Source organism: Mustela lutreola, chromosome 8 (genome assembly GCF_030435805.1).
Source record: "Mustela lutreola isolate mMusLut2 chromosome 8, mMusLut2.pri, whole genome shotgun sequence".
NCBI classification, from domain to species: domain Eukaryota; kingdom Metazoa; phylum Chordata; class Mammalia; order Carnivora; family Mustelidae; genus Mustela; species Mustela lutreola.
This window is the reverse complement of record NC_081297.1, coordinates 19,629,497-19,656,784: the sequence shown is the minus strand read 5'-3', so window position 1 is coordinate 19,656,784 and position 27,288 is coordinate 19,629,497. Positions and strand designations below refer to the sequence as shown.

Here is a 27,288-nt window from a genome sequence, read left to right as displayed (position 1 = left end):
TATTAGATCTCGCGTATGAACCCCAGAAAACAATATTATAATTTTTGCTTTCAGTAATCATTTGTATTTTTAAGAATTTAAGACTAGGGTCCCTGGGTTGCTCAGTTGGTTGAGCAGCTGCCTTTGGCTCAGGTCATGATCCTGGAGTCCTGGGATCGAGTCCCACATCAGGCTTCCTGCTCAGCAGGAAGTCTGACCTCTCTACTCTCATGCTCTCTCTCTCATTCTCTCTCTCAAATAAATAAATAAAATCTTTAAAAAAAAAAAAAAAAGAATGTAAGGCTAAAATTCTTCTGTGTTTTCCAGATATTCATCATTTGTGGTCCTGTTCTTTGCTTCCTCAGGATTTGCATTTCCATTTTAGTACCATTTTCCTTCATTATGAAGAATTTCTGTTAGCCTTTGTTGTAGTCCATGCCTTCTGGTGATGAATTCTGTTTGCTGCCTTTTGTGTGAAAATACCTGTTTATCTTCCCCCCCCCCTTTTTTTTTAGTATTTATTTATTTACTTGTCAGAGAGAGAGAGAGAGAGAGAGAGAATGAATGAGTGAGTGTACCAAGTAGGGGGAGTGGCAGGTAGAGGGAGAAGCAGGCTCCCTGCTGAGCAAGGAGCCTGATGTAGGACTCGATCTCAGGACTCTGGGCTCATGACCTGAGCCGAAGGCAGATGCCCAACCGACTGAGCCACCCAGGTGTCCCTCACCTTAATTTAAAAAAAAAAAATTTTATTTATTTATTTGATAGGCAGAGATCACAAGTATGCAGAGAGTCAGGCGGGGGGCGGGGAGCAGGCTCCCCCCCGAGGAGGGATCCCGATGCGGGGCTCGATCCCAGGACCCTGAGATCATGACCTGAGCCAAAGGCAGAGGCTTAATCCACTGAGCCACCCAGGCGCCCCCCTCACCTTAATTTTTGAAGGACATATTAGTTGGATGTAGAATTCTGGGTTGAACTACAGTTGTTTTTTTTGAAGTACTTTGAAGATTTTGTGTCACTCTCTTTTGACTTCCATATTCTATGATGAGAATTCAGCCATTTTTTAAAAAACTGTTCCCCTTTATTTGATGTGTCCTTTTCTTTTGGCTCCTTGATGACATTCTTGCCTCTGTTTTCTTTTCAGCAAGCAGTTTGGGTACTTGGGGCTCACTGAGCTTTTTTGAATCTATAAAGTTCTCTGTTTTCAAATCAAAATTTTATTCAGTGTTTTTCAGGACTGACTTCTTGCCATATTCCCATATTCCATATTCTCTTCCTCCTCACCAGTTTTCCACACCATCAATTATACATGTTAGATTTCTTGACACTCTTCCATAGGTGAAGGCTTGTTCATTTTTTTTCCACTATTTTCCTTTTTTCAGATTAAAGATTAGAGATAATGTAGCTTCAGAATCACTGATATTTTTCCTTCGTCATCTTGATTTTGTTGTTAAGCTGTCCAGTAAATGTTTCATTTCATGTATGTGTGTGTGTATGTGTATACACATATATTTTGGGGGGGGGCAAGGAAGAGGTGGGGGAGGGGCAGAGGGAGAGAGAATCTTATGTATGCTCCATGCCCAGCATTAGTTGGGGCTCCATTTCACGACTCTGAGATTAAGACCTGAGCTGAGATCAAGAGTTGGATGCTTAACTGACTGAGCCACTCAAGTACCCCTATTTCTTTATTATAGTGTCTTTTACTTTGCTGAGATTTCCTGTTTCACTTAATATAGGTACATTTTTATTTTCTCTTAAACGTCAGTTACAGTAGTTATTAAAAGCCTGATTCCAGTGTTTCGGTCATCTTAGGTTTGGTTGACTTTCATTGATTGTCTTAAGCATGGTTAGCAGTCTACTTCTTACTAGATCAGGTAACTTGGATTGTTCTCTTTCTTTATTTTTTTTTTCTTTAAGGATTTTATTCATTTGAGGGAGACAAAAAGCTAGCATGAGGGGTAGAGGCAGTGGGAGAAACAGACTGCCTGCTGAGCAGGAGGTCTGGTGTGGGGCTCTGTCCCAGGACCCAAGACCGTGACCTGAGCCAAAGTCAGACTCTTAACTGACTGAGCCACCCAGGTGCACCACTTGGATTGTTTTCTAAACATTGTGAATGTTGTATGTGGAGAGTTCTGGATTCTGTTATATTCCTTTGAAGAAATTGATAACTGTTTTTCTCAGGCAATTGATTTGGTTGGACTCACACCATTATGTATTTTGAGAATTGCTAAAATCTAATTTTATTTCTTTTTTCCTTAGTTAGGCTCTAGCTTGTTCTGTGCATGGATGTTCCAAGGTTTAGTGAGAGAGTTGGGCAGATTCATTCATTCATTCATTTATTTATTCATTCATTCATTCATTTATTTATTTATTTATTTATTTATTTATTTGACAGAGATCACAAGTAGGCAGAGAGGCAGGCAAAAAGAGAAGTAGGGAAGCAGGCTCCCTCCTGAGCATAGAGCCCAGTGTAGGGCTCCATCCTGGACCCTGGGATCATGACCTGAGCCGAAGGCAGAGGCTTAACCCACCGAGCCACCCAGGCGCCCTGAGTTGGGCAGATTCTATACATAAAAATTTGGGGCTCCCCTCTTGGTTCTCTCTTTGTATGGATTCAGACCTTACTTTCCCTGTTGCTCTGAACTTTATATTCTAGTTCTTCAGATACTAAGACTGTATGAGCCTCTATCAGCTGATCGTGGCTTGTCTTCAGGCTGAAAGTTTTAAAAAAAAATGGGAGACTTTGGGTACATGGGTGGCTCAGTCTCTTAAGCGGCTTCCTTTGGCTCAGGTCATGATCCCAGTCCTAGGATTGAGCCCTGCATGAGGCTCCCTCCTCAGTGGGAAGCCTGCTTTTCTCTCTCCCTCTCCCCCTGCTTCTGCTCTGTCTTTTTCTGTCAAAAAAATAAATAAAATCTTTTTTATTTATTTTATTTGACAGATAGAGATCACAAGTAGGCTGAGAGGCAGGCAGAGAAAGAGGGAGGAGGAAGTAGGCTCCCTGCTGAGCAGAGAGCCCGATGCAGGGCTCGATCCCAGGACCTTGGGATCATGACCTGAGCCGACAGAGGCTTTAACCCACTGAGCCACCCAGGCGCCCCTAAAATCTTTTTTTTTTTTTTTTTTTTTTTTAAAGAAAACTTACTGTGCTAGTCCCTTCCAGGTTTTGACTACAGGTGAGAAACCAAAATCTGGCTGCTTACTTGTGTTGTAAGGGTTTGACTTTTATAAGCTTACTTAACTGTTCTGGAAATTCATTTTAAGAAAAAAAGAAATGATGATGGTAAATGTTTTGTCCTGCAGATACTTTATGTCACAGTTGTATCTGTCACATAAGGAAGATCAAACTTAAAACTTTATCCTTTATTGATTTATTTATTCTTATCAGCTTATTATAATATTTATAAAATTTGGTATGTTTTAGTTCATTGCAGTTATTATCTTTTTTGGCCTTAAGTTATTTCTCATTTTTAAAAAAATTTATTTATTTGTTTGAGAGGGACAGAAATAGCAAGAGAAGGCATGAGTGGGAAGGAGAGGAAGAAGCAGACTCTCCATTGAGCAGGGAGCCTGATGTGGATCTTGATCCCAGGACCCTGGTATCATGACCCGAGCCAAGGGCAGTTGCTGAACTGACTGAGCCACCCAGGGGCCCTGGCCTTAAGTGATTTAATCTTTGGCCTAGGAACCTCTTTAGGTTGGCTGATGAGTTCTTTTGACATGAATAAAATAGTTTTTTATAGCTTCCTTCCTATTTTATAGAACAAGTTATCTCGAGCTTGCTTGACCTAGACAGGGATCATATACATCTCTCAGGAGTCCTGGTGACTTTGGGAAATGCTGTTTGGAGACCACAGCCTTGGTACTAAGAGGTGCTCATTTCTACTGTAGTAGCCATAAGTCTTTGTAAAAGAAAAGATAGGTTATTTTAGATCTGTTCATTCTCTAACCCTAACCCTAACCCATGTGACTCTTGATCTTGGGGTTGTGAGTTTGAGCCCCGTGTTGGATGTGGAGATTACTAAAAAATAAAATATTTTCCTTTTTTTTTTTTTTTTTTAAAGATTTTATTTATTTGAGAGAGAAAGTGAGCTCAAGTGGGGGGTAGGGGCAGAGGCAGAGAGGGAAGGGGACAGGGAGAATGACAAGCAGACTCCCTGCCAACAGGGATCCTCACATGGGGCTTGATCCTAGGACCCTAGGATCACATCCTGAAGCATCTGACTGAACCACCCAGATGCCCAAAAAGAAGACGCCCCCCACCTTGCCCTGCCTCCCCTTGTGAGAGAGGGAGAGAATCTTAAGCAGGCTCCACGCACAGCATGGAGCCTGATAAGGGGCTTGATCTCATGACCCTGAGATCGTGACCTGAGCCAATATCAGGTGTTAGATGCTTAACCAACTGAGCCACCCAGACACCTCAAAAGTAAAATCTCTTTTTGGCAGACAGAGATCACAAGTAGGCAGAGAGGCAGGCAGAGGGAGAGGGGGAAACAAACTCCCCGCTGAGCAGAGAGCCCAACGTAGGGCTTGATCCCAGGACCCTGAGATCATGACCTGAGCCGAAGGCAGAGGCTTAACCCACTGAGCCACCCAGGCGCCCCTCAAAAATAAAATCTTAAAAAAAGAGAGGAGTGCCTAAGTGGCTCAGTTAGTTAAAGCATCTAGCTTTGGCTCAGGTCATGATATCAGGGTTCTAGGATTGGGCCCTGGCTCCTTGCTCGACGGGGAGTCTGCTTCTCCCTCTGCCTTTCCCCCTGCTTGTGTGTGTGCACTCTCTCTCTCTCTTTCGAATAAATAAAATCTTTCTAAAAAATGATGATGGTAAATATTTTATTGTATAGATACTGCCTTATGCCCACAATTATGTCTTTTATTATGAGGAGGATCAAACCTAAAACCTTATTCTTTTATCATTTTATTTTTTCTTTCCACTATATAGTAGTATTTCCAGTTATTTCCTTGCTGTATCTTGTAATATGATGGTAATCACAGACTGGGTAGACCAGTATATTGGACTGTTGTTACATAACCACAGCCTCCCAGAGGGTCAGTATTTTGGGTGAACTTGTTTAGTGAATTGTAGTGGGTTTTATCTTTTGGCAAAAGAATTTGATAAAGTAGAAAAAGTATTTGGAAATTAATCTCTACATTCTAAAGATGGAAAATAGTTGCATCATTTCTTACTGTACTACATGATGTAGTGAAGAAAGAGCCATCTTGTATGACTTGCACTTGTTTGGGCTTTCTTTTTTTTTCGTTGTAAAATATGAGATCTTCAATGCGTGCTTGCTTGCTTGTTTGATTTCCTTATAATCTGTGTTCCTTTTCACAGGAAATTTTTATTTTTCTCCTCTGCCCCAACCCCTACTTGTACCTTTTAACACTGCTTCTTACTAAAATCATAATGAATCTGTGGAATTGTCATAATAACATGTTTGACTGCATCCTGCCTTATAAAACTTTTCAGTTTGACAAAACAGAGGATCATGGGGACAAGATGAAATCAGAGAGGCAGACAAATTTATTATAAGAGACTCTTGAGGTGCCTGGGTGGCTCATTGGGTTAAAGCCTCTGCCTTTGGCTCAGGTCATGATCTCAGAGTCCTGGGATCGAGGCCTGCATCTGGCTCTCTGCTCAAGCAGGGAGCCTGCTTCCTCCTCTCTCTCTCTGCCTGCCTCTCTGCCTACTTGTGATCTCTGTCTGTCAAATAAATAAATAAAAGTCTTATTAAAAAAAAAAAGACTCTTAATCAAGGGCACCTGGGTGGCTCAGTTGGTGAAGTATCTGTCAGGTCATGATCCCAGGGTCCTGGGATTGAGTCCTGTGTTGGGCTCCCTGCTCAGTGGAGAGCCTGCTAATAATACACTGTATGTTAATTGAATTTAAATAAAAAAAATTAAAACTTTTCAGTTTGAATTGGTTTACTATAAGATCTGGCGTCTCTCTGGTTCAGGGTCCCTGATACCAGATCCTTCCTGAGTTATGGTATAATCTTTTAACTATAATTTGACATTCTTTTCCTGTACTTTTTTTTCTCTGAAGTCTCATATTATCAATTTATTTTATTTTATTTTATTTTATTTTAAGATTTTATTTATTTATTTGACAAAGAGATCACAAGTAGGCAGAGAGGCAGGCGGGGGCGGGGAGTAGGCTCTCTTCTGGTCAGAGAGCCCAGTGTGGGGCTCAGTCCCAGGACCCCGAGATCACGACCTAAGCCAAAGGCAGAGGCCCTACCCACTGAGCCACCCAGGCGCCCCTATTTTTGTTTTTAGTAGGAAGACATGACATGTAGTAGTGTATCTGTACAAAACTTTAAATTATAAAACAGTATTTTAGAATAAAGAAATAAACTCATAATCTTACCATCTTCACCATAGTCCTGTTAATCATATTTTGTGTATCTTAGGGTTTATTTTTCTCCATAAATTTATGTGAATATACCATTATTTCTCTCATGGTTATACAGTTAGACTTTTAATGCATTTTTTAAAAAAAGATTTATTTGAGAGAGAGAGCACAAACAGAGGGAATGGGCAGAGGGAGAGGGAGAAGCAGACTCCCTGCTGAACAGGAAACCTGAGCCTGGGATCGGGACCTGAGCTGAAGGTAGATGCTTGACTGAACCACTCAGGCGCCCTTCTTTTTTATACAGTTCTTATAATTTTATTTTCATTTTTGCAAGAGAGAAAGAGAAAGAGCACGTATGAGTGGAGGGTGGGGCAGAGAGAGTAGGAGGGAGAATCTTACGCACGCTCAGTGCCTGAGCATGGAGCCCAGCACAGGGCTTGATCTCATGACCATGAGATCATAACCTGAGCTGAAGCCAAGAGTCCACACTGGGTGTAGACATTAGTTCAAAAAAAAAAAAGACAAGCTTTACAAGATAAGTCTTACTGAATTAGTGGTAAAAAATGAATAGAAGTTATCTAGCTGTGAAAGAAGGTTGGGGTCTAGGACAGGCATTATGGGTAGAAAGTAAAAACAACACATTTAAGGGGTGAAGCAAGAATGAACTTTGGAGTATTTATAGAAGTGAAGGAAGAGGGGCACCTGGATGGCTCAGTCAATAGAGCATGTGACTTTTGAACATGAATTCAAGACCCATGTTGGGCATAGAGTTTATGTAAAAGGAAACAAGAAGTGAAAGAGGAAAAGGCAGTATTGCCTAGACAGTGAGATGTTGGAAAGAGAAGATTGTGGAAGTAAGTAGGGGCTAGATCATATAGGGAGACCATTAAAATGTTTATTAAGTGGTGTAGTCGTATACTTGGACCTACATTTTTGTTGAAGTTCACTCTGGATTGGTAGTATAGGTAAGAGTAAGTATGGGGAGACAACTGAGCGGGCATCCCTGAAGTGGTCCTGATGAAACGTGATTTTGGCTTGCAGTGGGCTAATAGTAGTGTACATGGAGAAAGGTAGTCAAATCTCACCAGTACTCAGGAGGATGAATTGGCAAAATGTACTGTTTCGTTAAGTATGAGTTAGAGAGTAGGGTGAAGCTGTCAAAAGATGATGTCTAGGTGTCTTGTATTGGCAATAGGTGGTTGGGTGTATCATTACAAAGATAAGGAAAGGGCATTTGGCTGGCTCAGTCAAAAGAGCATGCGATTCTCGATTGTGGGGTTTTGAGTTCAGGCCCCATTTTTGGTGTTGAGATTATTAGAAAAAGTTAATAAACTTAAAAAAAAAAAAGATAGGGAATACTGTAGGAAGAGCATTCGTTGCCACAGATTGAGATTTCAATTCTGAATGTTTTATATATGGATCCAAATATAGAGCTGAATAGGAGGTAAAATTTTAGAGTCATTGGCACACTTGTAATTTAGTTGGTATTAGATTTATGGAAAGTAGGAGATTGTGTAGTGTTTAAGATGCAATGAGAAGGCATCTTAAGGTGGAGCCCTGAGGAACTAGCTCATTTAAAGTTTAGACATAGTGATCAGAAATGCGTTGCCAAAGAGGTTAGAGGAAAATCGGAAGAGTGAAATACTGGAAAACAAATACAGGATCTAATGGCTTATGCTTTATTAGTTATTCACTTTTTAATTTTTTTTGTTAATTTATTTGACAGACAGAGATCACAAGTAGGCAGAGAGGCAGGCAGAGAGAGAGGAAGGAAAGCAGGCTCCTTGCTGAGCAGAGAGCCCGATGTGGGGCTCGATCCCAGGACCCTGAGATCATGACCTGAGCCGAAAGCAGAGGCTTTAACCCACTGAGCCACCCAAGCGCCCCTTTATTCACTATTTTATCTTAATTTTCTTCTCTTACTTTCCTTCGTAATTTGTTTATATTACTATATTATATGCTGCAAAACCTCTTTGGAGAGCATAATAAATAATAATAAATACTCAGGTGTGACCTCTAGGAACATATTCTTCATAGTAAGACAGTATCATTGGAACTATGCTGTTTATTATTTTTATAATTGTATCTGTCTCCTATCAGTAGTGAAAAGAAATAGTTGTACTAGCTCTACCTTTTTTTTTTTTTTTTAAGAGATTTTATTTACTTATTTTTGTGAGAGAAAGAGCAAGCATGAGTAGGGGTGAAGGGCAGAGGGAGAGGGAGAAGCAGACTCCATGCTGAGCAGGGAGCTCGATGTGGGACTCCATCCCAGGTCATGACCTGAGCTGAAGGCAGATGCTTAACTGATGGGAGCCACCCAGGTGCCCCTGCTACCAAATTTTAATAGTTTTGAGGTTATAGGGAAGATGTTACATTTTGGTAATCTGTAAAATATTTGTTTTCTTTCTTTTTTAAAAATAGAGATGTGAACTGTGTCCTCATAAGGATGGAGCTTTAAAAAGAACAGATAATGGGGGTAAGTACAGAGACTTCTAAAAATTTTTTTATTGAAAACTAGAGTGGAGAGTATTTAAAAATATCTGGTAGTTCATATTATTATATCAAATTAAATGTTTACTGCTCATATATTTTTGATAGTAAAGGATGTAATTTTTGAATCTTCATTGCTACTTTATGGACAAACTTTCAAGCTTTTTGTTTTTGAGAGAGAGAGAGTGCGAGTTGGGGTGTAGTGGGAGAGAGAGAGAGGGCTCCACACCTAGCACAGAGCCAGAATCCAGGCTTGATCTCATGACCCTGAGATCTTGAAACTGAGCTGAAATTGAGAGCTGGACTCTTAACCGACTGAGCCATCAGGTGACTCTAAACGTTTTTTTTAATGTAGAATGGGCCACATACTTCTAATTAAAACCTTAATTTTTTTAATAGGTATAATTTTCTTATAGTAGAAATTATTTTTGGAAAAATAAGCTACTTTTTTTTGATTGTTAGAGCTTAACTCTGATCTTTTAGACCCTTTTTCTCTTTTTTGTATTGCTGGACAGGTGATACTTCTAGTGAATGTTAATATTAACACCCTGAGGATTTTTGTTGCTTGAATATAGAGAAATGCTGACTTCTGTCTTAAAATTTTGGTGTGCTTTCCTGAGGACCCTCGTGTATATTTCATTTACATCTCCAGTTTTAGTTACCTTCCTCTGAGAAATCCATATTTCTTTATAACTCTGTACCATTCTTAAATATGTAGTCATGAATTTATCAAACTTCAGCATACTATGAAAATTAACTGATGAAGAAACTTATAAAGTAGAGGTTGTAACTCCTGTGAGTACACTTTCATTTTGGGCAGCCACCTCTAAAGCATTTTTGGCATGGAAAAGAAGAATGACATGAGTAAATGAAAGGGAAAAATAAAATGTTTTTGCCTAGCTCTACATAAATTTATTTATATACAATTGTAATGTTTAGACTGTTATACAGTCACATTGTACAAAATTTTAAAAAATATTAGAGAAACCCTTGCTCCTGTTGCTTTGACCCTCTGCCTAGTTTCTCAACAACTTTCCTGCTGTTGATACAGTTGCTGTTATTACTTATTTGTATATCTTTCTAGGGTTTTTTTCTTATATGCAAATAAATATGAATAAAGAAATATTTTCTCTTAATTTTTATGCGGGTGGATGTATATTATACATACTCTTTTGCATCTTAATTTTTCCACTGAACAATTTATTACCAGTATAAAGCTCTCTTTTTTTATGTAATCAGTCACCTGTTGATAAACTTTTTGATCTTCTGCTTTTATAACTAATGCTTATATACATGTCATACATATGTACATCAGTAGGATTATTAATTCCCAGGGTGGAACTGTTGGGTCAAAGTTTGTAGTTAATTTGCTAGCTATTTCCCAATTGTTTTCCCCATTGATTGTACCAATTTCTGTTTTTGGCACAATGAATGAAAAACTTATTCTCCATATCCGTTGGTAATTCAGTAGGTGAGAATTGGTATCTCAGAGCAGTTATTTTGCATTTCTCTCATTGTGAGTGAAGCTGAACATCTTATATTTTTAAAGACAAGTTGTATTTTTCTCTTTCTGGTCTATTAATATGTTTTTTCTCTTTGGTTGTTGATCATTTTCTTTTTGATTTGTTGGAGCTTTCATAGATGCCCCTCATTCACTAGGCTTTTGTGATAGGAGTTGGGCTAGTCCCCCCTACCCCCCAGTTTAGTCTTTGCTTATGGGGCTTTTTACCATGCAGAAGTTTTTTATTTTTATTTAGGTGAATTTATTAATCTTGTCTTTCATTTTGAACCATTAGTTAGAAAGGCCTTCCCTACTCCAAAGTTAGTAAAGGAATTCTTTCACATTTTCCTCTAGTGTTTTTATGGTTTCTTTTTTTTTTTACAGTTTAATCTTTGATACATTTGGAATGTATCCAGGTAATACAGTGTGAGGTATGGATCCAACTTTATTTTTTCCTAGATGCTAAAATGCTACCATTTGTCCCATCACCATTTATTGAACAGTTCATCTTTCTTCACTGATTTGAAATGCCATCTTTGTTAGAGTCTAAATTTGATGTGTATTTAAAATATTCTGACCAAACTGTGTTCCAAAATTGATTTGCAAATTATTTTGGAACCTGGAATGCATTTTCCTATTGAAATGCTAATTATATTTCTAGACTAGTTAAAAAAAAAAACAAAAAAACCAGTGTACCTGATGGTACAATATTGATAGTAACTGTTCTTTTTTCTTTCTTTGGTTTTTTTTTTTTTTTTTTGTAATAACAATTTTTTAATATCTGACACCCCTTTTTCATGCTGGGAAATATGTTACAAGTTTTAGTTTAGGTTTTATTTTCTTGGTAATCAGGATGAGCAGTTTCTCAATGCAGCTTCTAATTCTCTCAGTCTCATCTGCTGTATATAGTTCTCGGTTGTTAAGGTAAGTAAATACTTAAAAAGCTTAACAGGTTCGTGTGTGAGAAGTGGGGTTGGGTTATTACAGGCAGAAGGAGAAGCAAATGATAAAAGACACAAGTATATCAAAGATTGAAAATAATTTGGAATTAGACTATAAAGTTTGAATGGCAGGCCTTCTGAGAGGTGAAACTAACGATATAGGCAAAGTTGTCATTACTTCCCCTCCCCCGTCCTCATCTGCTTTGTGTCCCTTCCTTCTTACCCTACCCCTCTTGGCTTTTCTGTACTAAGGACTTGATCCTGTTGATTATGGGGAGCCGTTGAAGGTGAGGAATAACATGAGATTTCTGTTTTAGAAAGGTCACTCTCTGGCAACAGCATCGTGGTGAATGGATTGGAAGGATATGAGACCAGACCAGCTGTAAAAAAGAACAGTAGAGCTGGATCATAAGTGCATTTAACATACTTGAAATCAGCTATATAGCCTGGGGGTGGGAGGAGATTCAGAAAAAAAAATTGTTGAGTTGGCCATTTTCCTCATCAAGTGTATGTTCTAGACAAACCTGTACGGAAATCCTTGTGAATGATTGTAAGGCTTTCCCAGCTATCATTGACAAAGATGTAAAATATATTATTGAGGGGCCCAGGCAAGAGGTGGTGATGTTACTTACTTACATTCTTTTGTTTTTGTTAAAACTAAAAAACTTTTAATTCCAGTATAGTTAACATACATCGTTATATTAGCTTCAGGTATACAATATGATGATTCAGCAATTCTGTATATTACTCAGTTCTCATCAGGGTAAGTGTTACTCTTCATCTCCTTCACCTATTTCACACATCCCCCACCCCACCAACAGTTTGTTCTCTGTAGTTGAGTCTGTTTCTTGATTTGTCTTTTTTTCTTTGTTCGTTTTTTTTTTCCCTTAAATTCCAAATATGAATGAAATAATAGGTATTTGTCTTTCTCTGACTGACTTACTGCATTTTAGCATTATAATAACTGGATCCATTCATGTTTTTGCAAGTGGCAAGTTTTCATTTCTTTTAATGGCTGAGTAATATTCCTGTGTGTTTGTGCATGTGTATGTAATATATATATATTTTAAGTTTACTTATTTTAGGTAATCTCTATACCCAACATGAGACTTGAACTCATAACTCCAAGATCAAGAGTTGCATGCTTTTCTGACTGAGCCAGCAGGTGCCCCCATATCTTTATCCATTCGTCTATTGGTGGACACTTGGGGAGCTTCCATAATTTGGCTGTTGCAAATAATGCTGCAATAAATATAAAGGTGCATATATCTTTCCAAATTAGTATTTTCTGTATTCCAATAGTGTGAATAGATACTACTCTATCATATGGCAGTTCTATTTCTAATTTTTTTTTTTTAAAGAATTTATTTATTTATTTGACAGACAGAGATCACAAGGAGGTAGAGAGGCAGGCAGAGAGAGAGGAGGAAGCAGGCTCCCTGCTGGGCTCGATCCCAGGACTCTGGGATCATGACCTGAGCCGAAAGCAGAGGCTTTAACCCACTGAGCCACCCAGGCCGTCTCTATTTCTAATTTTTTTGTGGAATCTCTATACTGTTTTCCATAGTGGCAGCACCAGTTTGCATTTTCACTAACAGTACACAGGAGTTCCCTTTTTTTTCACATCCTCACTAACACTTGTTGTTTTTGTGTTTTTGATTTTAGCCATTCTGACATGTGTGAGGTGAAATGTTGTTGTGGTTTTGATTTGTATTTCCTTGATGATTAGTGATGTTAATCATCTTTTCTTGTGTCGGTTGGCCATCTGTATGTCTTCTTTGGAGGAATGTCCACGTCTTCTGCCCATTTTTAATTGGATTGTTTGTTACTACATTCTTGAAGAAATTTCAGAATAAATTGAGGCTTATTGATGGATACTGCCTTACAGAAAAATGAGAAGAACTTACAAAATCTGACAGGGTAATGTGCTCAAAATTGGAATTTTAAGGGATTTTTCAAGGACAGTTTTGGTTATGCTTATTTTTTGTTTTAGAATCTAAACCCTACAGAGATGAAACTGCTTAATTGCAGTAAGTTTAAGAGACAGATTGGTGATGAAGGAAAGGTTGAAGATAGCAGTAATAGGAGGGTAAAAATGAGGGAATGGACATCAGAGATATTAAGTATTAGTTATTAATATTAATATCAACAGTATAATATTACTATTTTATTATTTTATAATATTAACATTAGTATTAGGTATTAAATATAAGTATTAAGTACATTAAGGTAAAATTTTACAGGTATATTTTAGAAAATATACCTATTTTATTAGGCAAAACATTGAGCATACATAAAAGTAGAGAGAATCCCCAGGTACCTGGCTTTAGCAGTGATCAGTCGTGGCTAGTCTTGTTACATCTGAACCCTTCCCTATGCCATTCTGATTTATTTTGAATTTTGTGAGCATCACTAGCACATGGATGTTTTTAAAAATGCACAATATATTATCACACACTTAAAAAATTGACAAGGATTTCTTAAAGCCATCAACTATTCAGTCCTTGTTCAGATTTCCCTGATTGTCTCCCTAAATGTTTTCTTTTTATATTTGAATGAATCAGTATCCAAATAAGGTCCATAAGCTGGATCCATAAGGTGCATACATTGTAATTGTTTATACGTTTCTTAGGTCTCTTTGTACCACTCCTCCCTCCCCCAATTCCATTGTCACTTTACTTATGGAAAAATCTAGGACATTTGCCTTGTATTGTTTCCCACAATACAATTCATTGATTGCCTCTCAATTGGGGTGTGTGTGTTTATGTGTGCGAACATGTTACTTTGCTCCATATTTTCTGTACATTAGTAGTTAGATGTATTCAGAGGCTTGATCATACTCAGTTTATTGTGGGGGCAGTTATAAAAATACCTCATAGTGTTGTATACTTTCTTCATGAGGCATATATTTGCTTTTTTTTTTTTTTTGACGGGTATCTGGACCATTATTTAGTGGTTGAGTAAATTGTGGTATTCTGAAAAAAAAAAAAAATTGTGTTATTCTGTCATTAGGTATTAGCAGGATTATTTCTATAAAGAGAACCAATTCCTTATCAAGTCTTCCATTACTGTAAAGTGCAGTTTGTGAAGGAAGGACAGGATATTTTACTCTTTTTCTTAAAATTGAGGTAAAATTCGTATAGTATAACATTTTAACGAACTTAAGATACACAGTTCAGTGACATTTTCTACTTTTCACCTGTTACACAGTTACCACATCTGTTAATTCCCAAAACATTTTTATTATGTAACTTAAAGTATGGTTTCATAAACAGAATCTGTACATTCTGCCTTCTAGTCTTTCTCCTCCAGCCCTTGGCAAACAGCAGTCTGCTTTTTGTCTTTATGGATTTTCTTATTCTGTATATTTTACATAACTATAATAATCACACAGTGTATGACCTTTTGAGTCTTGTTTCTTTCTTGGCATAATATTTTTCAGGTGCATCAGTACTGCAGCCTGTATTAGTACTTCAGTGCTATTTGTGGCTGAATAATAACTCCTCTGTGTGTGTGTGTGTGAGAGAGAGAGAGAGAGAGAGAGAGAAAGAGAGATTGAGATTGCTCATGTTGGTCCTTCCAGTTTTTGGACATTTGTGTTGTTTCTACCTTTCGGATGTTGTGAGTAGTGCTGCTACGAACATGGTTGTACAAGTATCTGTTTTATCTCTTTTCAGTTTTGCGGGGATATACTAGGAGTGGCATTGATGGGTCAAATAATGATTCTGTGTTTAACTTTTTGAGGAACCACCAAACTTTTTCATAGTGGCTGTACCATTTTTACATTCCCACAAGCAACGTATGAAAGATCCAGTTCCTTTTCATTTTCACCAACACTTCTTCTCAAGTTGACTTCCTCTGTTCAGTCTCCTTTTTTTTCTTTTTTAAAGAGAGAGAGTGCACATGTGGGTGAGGGGCAGAGGGAGCCCAGCGGGAAGCCCAGCGCTGGGCTTGATGTTATGACCTGAGCCAAAATCAAGAGTTTGGACACTTAACCGGCTGAGCCACCCAGGCACCCACCCCATTTTTCTCTCCTTCCTTCCTTCCTTCCTTCCTTCCTTCCTTCCTTCCTTTCTTTCTTTCTTTTCTTTCTTTCTTTCTTTCCTTCTTTTAAACAAAGTACTGCAGAGACTGCCTAACTGTGTACAATGTAATCATGGATACTGGGCAATAGCAAAAATTCCTTCTAGTGGAATTGCTGGGTCAGAGACTATGAACATCTGTAATTTCAGTGGATTTTGCCAAATCCTCCTCTGTTGAGATTGTAGTAATTTACACTCTGTTCACAGTACATAAGAAGAACTTGTTCTTATCATACTTACCTCAGCACTTACACAACCATTTAAGTGGGTTTTAATTTTGTATCCTTCATCAGACTCGTAAGTCATAATTGGCTTACCCAACACCAAATATACTTACTGAAGGGAAACTGTACACAAATGCAGTAATACAGAGACCTCCAAACTCTGATGCAAGTCTTAATGTCTTCATTGTTTTGGTTATAAAATTGACAAGAAGCTAATGGGAATGCAGGTCATATTAGCATGGGGAAGCCACCAGATTTGGTTATCCTCAGCTTAAAAATGCCAGCTAGTCATGTAGCCTCTGTATTTTTAAGTGGCTGGCTATTTTGTTTTAATGTAGCTGCGGGCCATAAATTATGTAAGTCATACAGTGTAGACTCCTGACAACCAAGTACAATAGGCTAAAACAGAGCACGCTCAGATATGTCCTAATAACTTGTCACACCCTACAGTACTGTCATCTATCTTCAGAGTTGGTGTTGCAAGAAGTTAAACTACTGTATTTTCCTCCAGAGCCCGAAGGAAGGATTCTGAGTCCAGTTTTTAACCCTTTCCATCCATCTTTATCAAGGATATATATATATATTTTAAAAAGATTTTATTTATTTATTTGTCAGAGAGAGAGAGCGTGCGAGCACATGCAGATGGAGTGGCAGGAAGAGACAGAGAGAAGCAGGCTCCCTGCTGAGCAAGGAGCCTGATGTGGGACTTGATCCCAGGACGCTGGGATCAGGACCTGAGCTGAAGGCAGCCGCTTAACCAACTGAGCCACCCAGGCGCCCCATATCAAGGATATTTTTATATTTGCCAGTGTGATAGATAAAAATTATGTCAGTGTTGCTTTAACTTATATTTGTTATTGTGAGAGTTTATCAACTTTTCGTATGCTTAAAAGATAATTTGTATTTCCTTTATGTGAAGTATTCCTTCATATTCTTACCTCAGTTTTCTCTTGGTAAATTCCTCAAGGTACATTTTTGGATTGCTGTGTATGAATTGCTGGAGTTTTTCCTACCAGATTTTTTTTAAACCATTTTTCCCCCTTAATGTTCTTTTGCATTTAATTGCCATGTTTCTATGCCTCTTCTGTTTGTAAGAATTTCTCAGTCTTGTTTTTCATTGCCTTAGCACTCTTGAGGAATACTGGCTGGGTACATGTTCAGTGCCCCCCAATCTGGGTTCGCCTGGTATTTTCTCATAATTAGCTTGGGTTGGTGGATTTGGGGAAAAAGTACCATAGAGGTTAAGTCTGTTGCTCATGTTGTCATATCCGGGAATACAAAAATTCCACAAGACATCACTGATGATATTATCAGGCTGTTTAATTTTTAAAAATCCCTTTGGCATTTTGATGATACTTTTCTTAAATTTGTAGATTAGCTTATGGAAAATTGACATTCTTTAAACAAATATTTATTGTTTTGCCTCCTATGTGCAGTGTTCTAGGTAGCCATGAACAAAACAGACCAATAGGGTTTACTTACATTTTGGAAGGGGCAAGTTGGATAATAAATGAAATAGGTAAATAAATTGTACAGTTTAAATAAAATACAGTTTACCATGTATTATGGAGAAAAGTAAAGAAGAGGATGCAGAGCGAAATCTGAAATGTGCGTTTGAAAATTTAAGTAAAGCGATTGGGGAAGACTCCACTGAGAAATGACATTTGGGGGCACCTGGGTGGCTCAGTGGGTTAAGCCTCTGCCTTCGGCTCAGGTCATGATCTCTTGCCCCCAACCAAGCCCTGTTCTTGGTAAAGTAATCAGTGATCTCCATGTGGGTGAATCAGTTCTCAAGTCCCATGTTAGTTCATCTTTAGCAACATTTGACAATTTTGATCATTCTTTCTTGAATACTTCATTTTCTTGCTGGGACAGCACTCTTCTTTTCTTCGACCTTATTGATTTCCCCTTGTATTTTTCCCCACTCTGCTCTTGCAGACATTGACCTCTAAATATTAGAGTGCTTCAGGGTATAGGCCTTCTGCATTTACTTCTGGAATGAACTTACTGAGTATTATGGCTTAATAACATCTGTGGTCTATACATTGATAGCACCCAAACTTCTATATCTAACCTTTTCTTTTCTCTTGAACTCTGGATTCATAAATCTCTTGTTTCTTGCCACATCATCTGCTTGTGTGATAGGTACATGAACTTAACATGGACATTTGGTATAAACTTGTGGAATCACTATGTTGTACACCTAAAACTATGTATACATTATATGTCAACTATATTTCAATTTAAAAAAGACACTATAGAAGCAAAAAAACCAACATGGATATCTAAACTCCACTTTCTCATTCCATTTGGTTACCCTGCCCATTTAAAGGCAGATTTGCCTCTCCAAATTGTTTACAGAACTACGTGAACCTACCGCTGCCAACCCTTCCATAATTAATTTTTAAAAAAGATTTATTTATTTATTTGAGAGAGAGAGTGTATGGGGTGGCGGTCAGAGGGTGAGGGAGAGAGAATCTGAAGCAGAGTCTGTGCTAAGTGCGAGCCTAACATGGGCCTCAGTCTCATGGCCTTGAGATCATGACCTGAACCAAAATGAAGAGTTGGATGCCCAACTTACTGTGCCACCCGGGCTCCCCTCCATAATTAATCTTATAACATTTGTTCCCTTTTTGTACCTTATACAACTTTGCCCTCCTCTTGGCTATGACTTAAAGATCTTTTTTTTTTTTTTTTTTTAAAGATTTTATTTATTTATTTGACAGAGAGAGATCACAAGTAGGCAGAGAGGCAGGCAGAGAGAGAGAGAGAGAGAGAGGAGGAAGCAGGCTCCCTGCTGAGCAGAGAGCCCGATGCGGGACTCGATCCCAGGACCCTGAGATCATGACCCGAGCCGAAAGCAGTGGCCCAACCCACTGAGCCACCCAGGCGCCCCTATGACTTAAAGATCTTAAATCAACAACTTGACTTAACTTCTCAGAAAACGAGATAAAAAAGAAAAAGCACAAAGCAAACTGAAGGAAGGAAATAAAAGAAGGGAGATAAATAGAATAGAGATAGAAAATCAATAGAAAAAAAAATCCGTGAAATTAGGGGTTGGTTTTTTGGAAAAAAAAAGGGAACAAAATAGACTGTTAGCTGATTTTTTTAATGGCATGGGTGTCATTTATTTTATTATTTAAGTCTAGTTGACATACAATGTTACATTAGTTTCAGTGTGTACAACATAGTGATTCAACTTCTCTGTAAGTTATGCTGTACTCATCGTTGAGTGTTAGCTACTGTCACCATAACTGACCATATTCCCTATGCTGTACCTTTTATTCTTGTGAATTATTCATTCCATAACTGGAAGCCTGTATCTCCTACTCCTTTTTACCCATTTCGCTCATTCCCCCACTCTCTTTCCCTCTGACAGCCATTAGTTCTCCATGTTTATAGATCTGATGTTGCTTTTTTTTCTTTATTCATGTTTTATTTATTTATTTTTTATATTCCACACTGATAGCAAAACTAAGAAAAAAAAAGTATAGAAATGATTAAAATTAGAAATGGAAAGGGGGCACATTACAGCTGATGCCACAGAAATAAAAAGGATTATTAGAGAATTTAATAATTTGATAACAGTTGAATAACCTAGAAGAATGGATAAAGTCCTAGAAACACACAACCTACCTGGATTGAGTCATGAGGAAATAAAAATCTGAACAGACCAGCAACTAGTAAGGAGATTGAGTCAGTATTTAAAACCCCAGTAAAGAAAAGTCCAGAACCAGATGGCTTCCCCAGAGAACTGATTCTCTGGAAACTCTTCCCAAAAAATTGAAGAGGGGTCATTGAAGCTCATTTTATGAGGTCAAGCTTATTATGAGAACAAAAACCAGACAAAGGCTTTATAAGAAAAGAAAACTATAGATCAGTATACCTGATAAATAGGGATGTAAAAGTCCTCAACAAAATGCTAGCAAACTGAATTCACCAGCATCTTAAAAAGGTCGTATATGATTGATTTATTGCTGGAATGTAATAGTTCAGCATATGAAACTCAATCAATGTGTAATACACCATATTATCAGAATGAAGGACAAAACCCACATGATCATTTAATTTCCATTGATGCAGCAACACCTGTTCATGATAAATGAACCTATCAAACTTGGATGGATGGAAACTACCTTAACATATATACAGAGGCCATATATGAAAACCCATAGCTAATATCATTCTTAGTAGTTAACGACAAAACTTTCCCTCTAAGACAGATAATATGGCAAGAATGCCTGCTTTCTTCATGGCTGTTCAACATGTTATTGGAGTCTTAGAGTACTTAGGGAAGAAAAGGACATTGAAAACACCTAGTCTGAAAAGGAAGAGGTGAAATTATCTTTGTTTGCAGATGATATGATCATATTTGTCGCAAACCTTAAAGATTCCACAGAAAAACTCTTAGCACTAAAAAACTCAGCAGAGTTGCAGAATACAAAATCAACATGTAAAATTAGTTGTTAGGACAGGTTCTTCAACAAATAGTGTTGGGAAAAATGGATATCCACATGCCAAAGAATGAACTTGAACTCTGATCTTAACACCATGTACAAATACTAACTCATTGTAGATCAAAGATTTAGGTACATAAGACTCAAAATTATGAAATTTCTAGACGAAAACATATGGAGAAAGCTTCACGACTTTGGGCTTGGAAATGAATTCTTGGATATGATACCAAATACATAGGCCAGAAAAGAAAAAAAAGATAAAAATAGAAAAAGAAAAAATAGACAAGTGGGACCACACAAGCTTACAAACTTTTGTGCATCACAGAACCCAGTCAGTAGATTGAAAAGGCAATGGAATGGGAGATAATATATAAAGAACTCTTAGTATTCAACAACAGAAATAGCAAATAACCAATTTAAGAATGGGCAAAGAGCATGGATAAACATTGCTCCAAAGATGATATGCAGATGACCAACAGGCACATAACTAATCAACACAGAAATGCAAATTAAAACCACAATGACATCAGTGCATACCCATTTAGAAGAGCCACTATCAGCCCCCCTCCAAACAAAAACCACCCCAGAAGATAAGAATTTCCAAATACATTTTTATTTCCTTCTGCTTTCTTGGGAGTTGTATTTGGCTGTCTTCTAAAATTTTAAGATGGAAATTTGATTTAGGTCATTAATTTGTAGGCTTTCCAGTGTATACTTTTCAAATTGTGTGTTTCTGGAGAGAAATTTAACTTAGCCTCTAACTTAGATAAAATTTCCATTAAAATTAAACTTCCTTTTTATTTTTATTTTTATTTTTATTTTTTTTAAAGATTTTATTTATTTACTTGAGAGAGAGACAGTGAGAGAGAGCATGAATGAGGAGAAGGTCAGAGAGAGAAGCAGACTCCCCATGGAGCTGGGAGTCCAATGTGGGACTCGATCCCGGGACTCCAGGATCATGATCTGAGCCGAAGGCAGTCGTCCAACCAACTGAGCCACCCAGGCGTCCCTAAACTTCCTTTTTAAAAAGATTTTATTTATTTATTTGCCAGAGAGAGATCACAAGTAGGTAGAGAGGTGGGGGGGGTGGGGTCTGGAGGGGGTAGTAGGCTCCCTGCTGAGCAGAGATCCTGATGCAGGACTTGATCCCAGGATCCTGAGATCATGACCTGAGCCCAAGGCAGAGGTTTAACCCACTGAGCCACTAGGATTCCCTAAACTTCTTTTTTAAGTACTGTTTTCACCCTTTCATAATTAAGAGGTTTGTTTAATTTCCAAATACATGAGGATTCTCTTTTTATTATCAGTTTTGAATTTAATCTTGGCAGAATACATGGTCTTTGATTTCAGTCCTCTGGGGTTTTAAATGAGACTTGGTTTATGGCTTGATATGGTCAGTTTTTAAAGGAATTTTATATGTGGTTTATAATGTGTAGTCTTGGATTATTGCAGTGTTTTATATATATCCATAAGGTTGTATTTGATATTTGCATTGTTATGATCATCTATATCCTTGCAGTTACGTTGAATGCTTATTTTGTCATTTACTGAAGATATGTTAATATTTTACATTGTCATTATGTAATCTCAGTTTTTGCCTTATATATTTTGATGTTATTAGGTGCATGCACATTTAGAATCACTGCATTTTTTCTTTATGAATTGGATTTCTTTTTTTTTTAAATTAACATATAATGTATGATTTGCCCCAGAGGTACAGGTCTGTGAATCGTCAGGCTTACACACTTCACAGAACTCACCGTAACATATACACTCCCCAATGTCCATAACCCAACCAACCTCTCCATACTCCCTTCCCCCTGGCAACCCTAAATTCAATTTCTTTCTTTTTTCTTTTTTTGAAAATTTTATTTAATTTATTTGACAGAGATCACAAGTAGGCAGAGAGGCAGGCAGAGAGAGAAGAAGGGAAGCAGGCTCCTTGCTGAGCAGAGAGCCCGATGTGGGGTTCAGTCCCAGGACTCTGGGATCATTAGCTGAGCCGAAGGCAAAGGCTTTAACCCACTGAGCCACCGAGGTGCCTCATGAATTCGATTTCTTATCCTTGTAGAATACCACTCAAAGTGTGTTTCAGCCGATCCTAACATAACTGTGTTAGGTTTCTACTAGCTTTTGTTTTCAAATGGTGTATATTCTTTTAGTTTTAAGTTTTGTGAATTCTCTTGTTAGCTGGTAAGTAGTTGCTCTTTACCAGTCCAACGTTTTTGTCTGTGTATTACATTTAATGTATGTGTATAGGTGTGTGCCTGTCTTCATTTCTCTGTGTCTCTGTATATTTGGATTTGGATTTAAATCTTACTAAATGTTTTCTATTTGTCCTTTTACTTTTTTTAAAAGATTTTATTTTTTTGACAGAGAGAGAGATCTTGAGTTGGTGGCAGAGGCAGCAGGAGAAGCAGACTCCCCACTGAGCAGGGAGCTGATACGGGGCTTAATTTCAGGACCCTGAGATCATGACCTGAGCTGAAGGCAGACGCTTAATGGACTGAGCCACCCAAGCACCAGTCTTTTTACTTTTATGTTATTTTTCTCTTCATTCTTACCTTCTTTTGGATTACTTTTTAAATAATACACTATTTTTTAGAGCAGTTTTAGGTTCCCAGCAGTATTGAGCATAGTCTCTTCATTATCAACATGCATAGTCTCTTCATTATCAACATCTTTACCAGATTGGAACATCTATTATTGATGAACCTTATATCATCTAAAGTCTGTTACTTGCTTTAGAGTTCTCTCTTGGTGTTGTACATTTTGTATGTTTGGACAAATTTATAGTGACCTATAATATCACAGAGTATTGGGGCGCCTGGGTGGCTCAGTGGGTTAAAGCCTCTGCTTTCGGCTCAGGTCATGATCCCAGGGTCCTGGGATTGAGCCCCGCATCGGGCTCTCTGCTCAGCAGGGAGCCTGCTTCCTCCTCTCTCTCTGCCTGCCTCTCTGCCTACTTGTGATCTCTGTCTGTCAAATAAACAAAATCTTAAAAAAAAAATCACAGAGTGTTGTAATTATTTTATCATACAGTTTAGGGCATCATTTTCACTGCCCTAAAAAATCCTCTGTGCTCTGCCTATTCATCCCTCCCTCTCTCCTAATCCCTGGCAACCACTGATTTTTTTTTTTCCCCGTAGTCTTGCATTTTCTGGAATGTCCTATATATAGCTGTAATCATACAGTATGTAGCCTTTCAGATTAATTTCTTTCACTTAAGTTTCCTCTGTGTCTTTTTATAGGTTGACAGCTCATTTATTGTTTGTGCTGATTTCTGGTTTGTCTGGATATACTGTACCACACTTTATTTATGTATTCACCTATAGGAGGACATCTTGGTTGCTTTTGAGTTTTGGCAGTCATGAATAAAGCTGCTATAAACATCCATGTGCAGGTTTTTGTCTGGATATAAGTTTTTATTTCCTTTGGGTAGAGAAACAATAAGGAATACTCCCTTGATCATATGGTAAGAGTATGTTTAGTTTTTTAAAGAAACCGCCAAAATGTTTTCATAGTGACTACATATTTGCACTCCCATTAGCAGTGAATGAGAGTTCCTGTTCCTTCTCATCCTTCCCAGCATTTGTTGTCAGTGGTCTGGAGTTTGGTCATTTTAATAGACGTGTAGAGGTTTCCCTTAGATAACTTTTTATCATTCTGTTCTAATCCCTCTATTAATACATGCTTTTACTTTCTTTATGAACCCTGAGAAACTCTTAGGGAACTGAATTCATTTTTCCAACTCCTGACAGACATCTTATTGGTATCATGTACTTTAATTCTCTGTTTCTTTAAAAGTTGTAATGGTTTTGTCAGATTTCTTGCATAAGGGCTGATTTTAAAAAAATGATTAAATTTATGTAAAAGGTATTTTTTATTTGAATATTTCATAGAATTTATCAGTGAAACCTTCTGGTGTTAGAGTGAAAACTTTCTGGGAATTTGCTTGATAAATTTATTTTTGAAAAGTAGGTGTAGAGATGCTCCTGTGTTGTTCTGGTGTCAAGAAGTAGACTACGTCATGTAACTTGTTGAATTTGTCGGAATAATGTTGTTTGTAGTATTATTATCCTATTAATGTTTGTTGGATCAGTAGTGTCGGTAGTGATAACCTCATTTTTATTGTTGATACTGGTGATTTGTATTCTCAGTTTTTTGTTTTTTCCTTGACCAGTATTTATAGAACTTGTTAGTTTTGCTTACTCTTTTAAGAAAACAACATTTGGCTTCATTCATTTTTAAAGTTGTCTCCCTGTTTTCTCTTTTATAGATTTCTCCTCTTATCTTTACTATTTTCTTTTAATTACTTTGTGTATATTTTGCTCTTCTTTTTTAACTTGTTATGGTAGTATCTTAGGTCTTTGAATTTAGGTCTTCTTTTATAATACAAGAATATAAAGTGTAAATTGCCCTGCTAGCACCGCTTTTGCAGCATGTCACAAAATTTGGTATGTTGTATACTTATTGCCATTCAGTTCAAAATGTTTTCCGGTTTCCCTTGTGATTTTGTTTTTGACTCTTAAATTATTTAGAAGTATATTATTTTGCATTTATTGTTTTTTTTTCTAGGTATCTATTATTGGTTGCTAATTCAGTTTCATTGTGGTCACTGATTATACTCTATAGAGGATTTAGTCCTTTAGAATTCACTGAGACTTATTTTAGGGTTTAGCATACGGTTTGTGTTGACTGTACCATATGCCTTTGAAAAAGAAAGTCTTGGGCGCCTGGGTGGCTCAGTGGGTTAAGCCACTGCCTTCGGCTCAGGTCATGATCTCAGGGTCCTGGGATCGAGTCCCGCATCGGGCTCTCTGCTCAGCAGGGAGCCTGCTTCCTTCTCTCTCTCTCTCTCTGCCTGCCTCTCAGTGTACTTGTAATTTCTCTCTGTCAAATAAATAAATAAAATCTTTAAAAAAAAAAAAAAGAAAAAGAAAGTCTTTTCTGTTGTTGAATATATAGTATTCTGTAAATTCGAGATCGGGGCTCCTGGGTGGCTCAGTTGGTTAAGTGACAGCCTTCAGCTCAGGTCATGATCTCAGGATCCTGGGATTCAGTCCTGGATCAGGCTCCATGCTCAGTGGGAGCCTGGTTCTCACTGCTCTGCTCCCCATCCTTGTGCTCTCTCTCAACAAATACTCTTGAGCTCTTTTATAGGTCTCTCTTTTTTGTAAGATCTTTTTATTTATTTATTTGACAGAGAGAGAGATCACAAGTAGGCAGAGAGGCAGGCAGAGAGAGAGTGGGGGAAGCAGCCTCCCTGCTGAGCGGAGAGCCCAATGCGGGGCTCCATCTCAGGACCCTGAGGCCATGACCTGAGCCAAGGGCAGAGGCTTTAACCCACTGGGCCACCCAGGTGCGCCCCCCTCCCCTTTAAAGATTTTATTTATTTACTTGACTGAGAGAGAGAGAGAGAGAGACAGCAAGAGCAGAAACACAAGTATGGGGAGTGGGAAAGGGAAAAGCAGGCTTCCTGCCAAGCAGAGAGCCTGATGTGGGCCTCCGTCCCAGGACCCTGGGATCATTACTTACACCAAAGGCACCACCCAGGTGCCCCCATATGTTTTGTTTAGATTGTTTATTTTAGAGGGAGGGGTGAGGGTTAAAGGGGAAGGGAGGATTTCACGCAGACTCCCCAGTGAGCACAGAGTCCAACTCGGGGCTCGATTCCACGACTCTGAGGTGAGGATCTGAGCCAAAATCAAGAGTCAGACGCTTAACTGATTGGGCCACCCAGGCATTCCAACCTCTTTTATGTCTTTACTGATATTTGGGAGGGATCTGATTCATCTGTTAGTTCCTGGTATGGTGTGTTAAATATCTGTTATGGTGTGTGTTTCTTAATAATGTCAGGTGTTGCTTTATGTATTTTAAGGTGTCATTATGAGGTGTAGGCACTCTTATGGTTGGATCTTCTGATGAATTATTCCTTTATCAGTAGGAAATGTCCCTTTTTAGCTGTGTAGTTTTTGTTTTATAGTGTTATATGACATCAAAATAATCACTTCAGCCTTCATATTCTTACTGTTAGCATCATATATAATTTCCCCACCCATTTGCTTTATTTGCTTTAAACTTACCACACTTTATTAAAAGTGTGTCTCTTATAGGCAGGAAATGGTAGTATGGCCTTTTTTTTTTCTTTTTTTTTTTTTTTTTTGTAATGGACTCTGTCCCTCTCAGTCTCTGCCTTGACTGTTGTGTATAAATGACTTAACATTTAATATAAATTGAAATTTGGATTGAGATCCCTCTTAGGATTTTTGGTCTTTAAAAAAATACTTAAAACAACTTTATTTAGATGTGATTGACATTCAGCATACTGTATGTATTTAAAGTGAACAACTTGTTAAATTCTGACTTATGTATGTACCCATGAAATCATCAACATGATTAAGGCGGTGAACATATCCATCACTCTGAAAACATTTTTTCTTACTCTTTTGTACTGTATCTATACCAGCCCTCCTCTCCCCTGCTTTGTCCCAGGTAACCATTCATCTGCTTTCCATTACTATAGATTAATTTGTATTTTTCTAGTGTTTTATTTAAGTGGAGTATATATGTGTATGTATGCATGTGTATTTAGACACTCGAATGTATATATAGTATACACAGACAATATTTTTGTCTTGCTAATTTCCATGAGTGTAAATATTTTGAGATTATTTTTGTTGTTATACACATTAGTAGCTTATTCCTTTTTTTGTTCACTGTTTTTCCTTTGTATGGATATAGCGATTTACTGTTTATATTTTTTAGGTGTTGCAAATTAAGCTACTGTTAACATTTAAGTACATATTTTCTATAATCATTATCTTTTTTGGTCTTGGATAAATACTTAGGTGTGAAATAAATGGCTAGTTTATAATGATAAGTGCATGTTTAATTCTTTAAGGAGCTGACAAAATGGTTTTTAAAGTGGTTATAACATTCTGCATTCCCATCAGCAGCATATGAGAGTTCCAGTTGCTCTACATCCTCAACACTTGGTATGGTCACTCTTTCTAGTTTTTGCCATTCTAATAGGTGCGGAGTGGTATCTGTCTGCTTTTAATTTTCATTTCGTTAATGAATAGTAAGTTTGAGCTCTTCTTCACGTGGTTATTTGCCATTCTTTTATTTTCGTTGCTGATGTCTGTGTTCAGAAATCTTTTGCCCATTTAAAAAATTGAGTTTTTTTATTGTTAATTTTTTATATAACAGCTTTATTTATATATCATACAGTTGATCTATTTAAAGTATACAATTTAATG

At 37.6% G+C, this 27,288-nt stretch overlaps 1 protein-coding gene across 19 annotated transcripts in view; it reads left to right on the top strand.

Moving 5' to 3' along the window:
• MLLT10 (MLLT10 histone lysine methyltransferase DOT1L cofactor) overlaps window positions 1–27,288 on the top strand; it is a 234,733-nt gene that overhangs the window by 47,030 nt on the left and 160,415 nt on the right. For 16 of the 19 annotated variants that reach the window (XM_059183966.1, XM_059183958.1, XM_059183957.1 and 13 more), the window contains one exon: window positions 8,753–8,807. In XM_059183966.1, the coding sequence (XP_059039949.1) occupies window positions 8,753–8,807 (55 nt within the window). Of the gene's footprint in view, window positions 1–8,752; window positions 8,808–10,706; window positions 10,754–11,754; window positions 12,523–13,164; window positions 13,184–27,288 lie in introns of those variants that run through there. The other 3 variants (XM_059183969.1, XM_059183970.1, XM_059183971.1) reach the window with 3 other exon arrangements.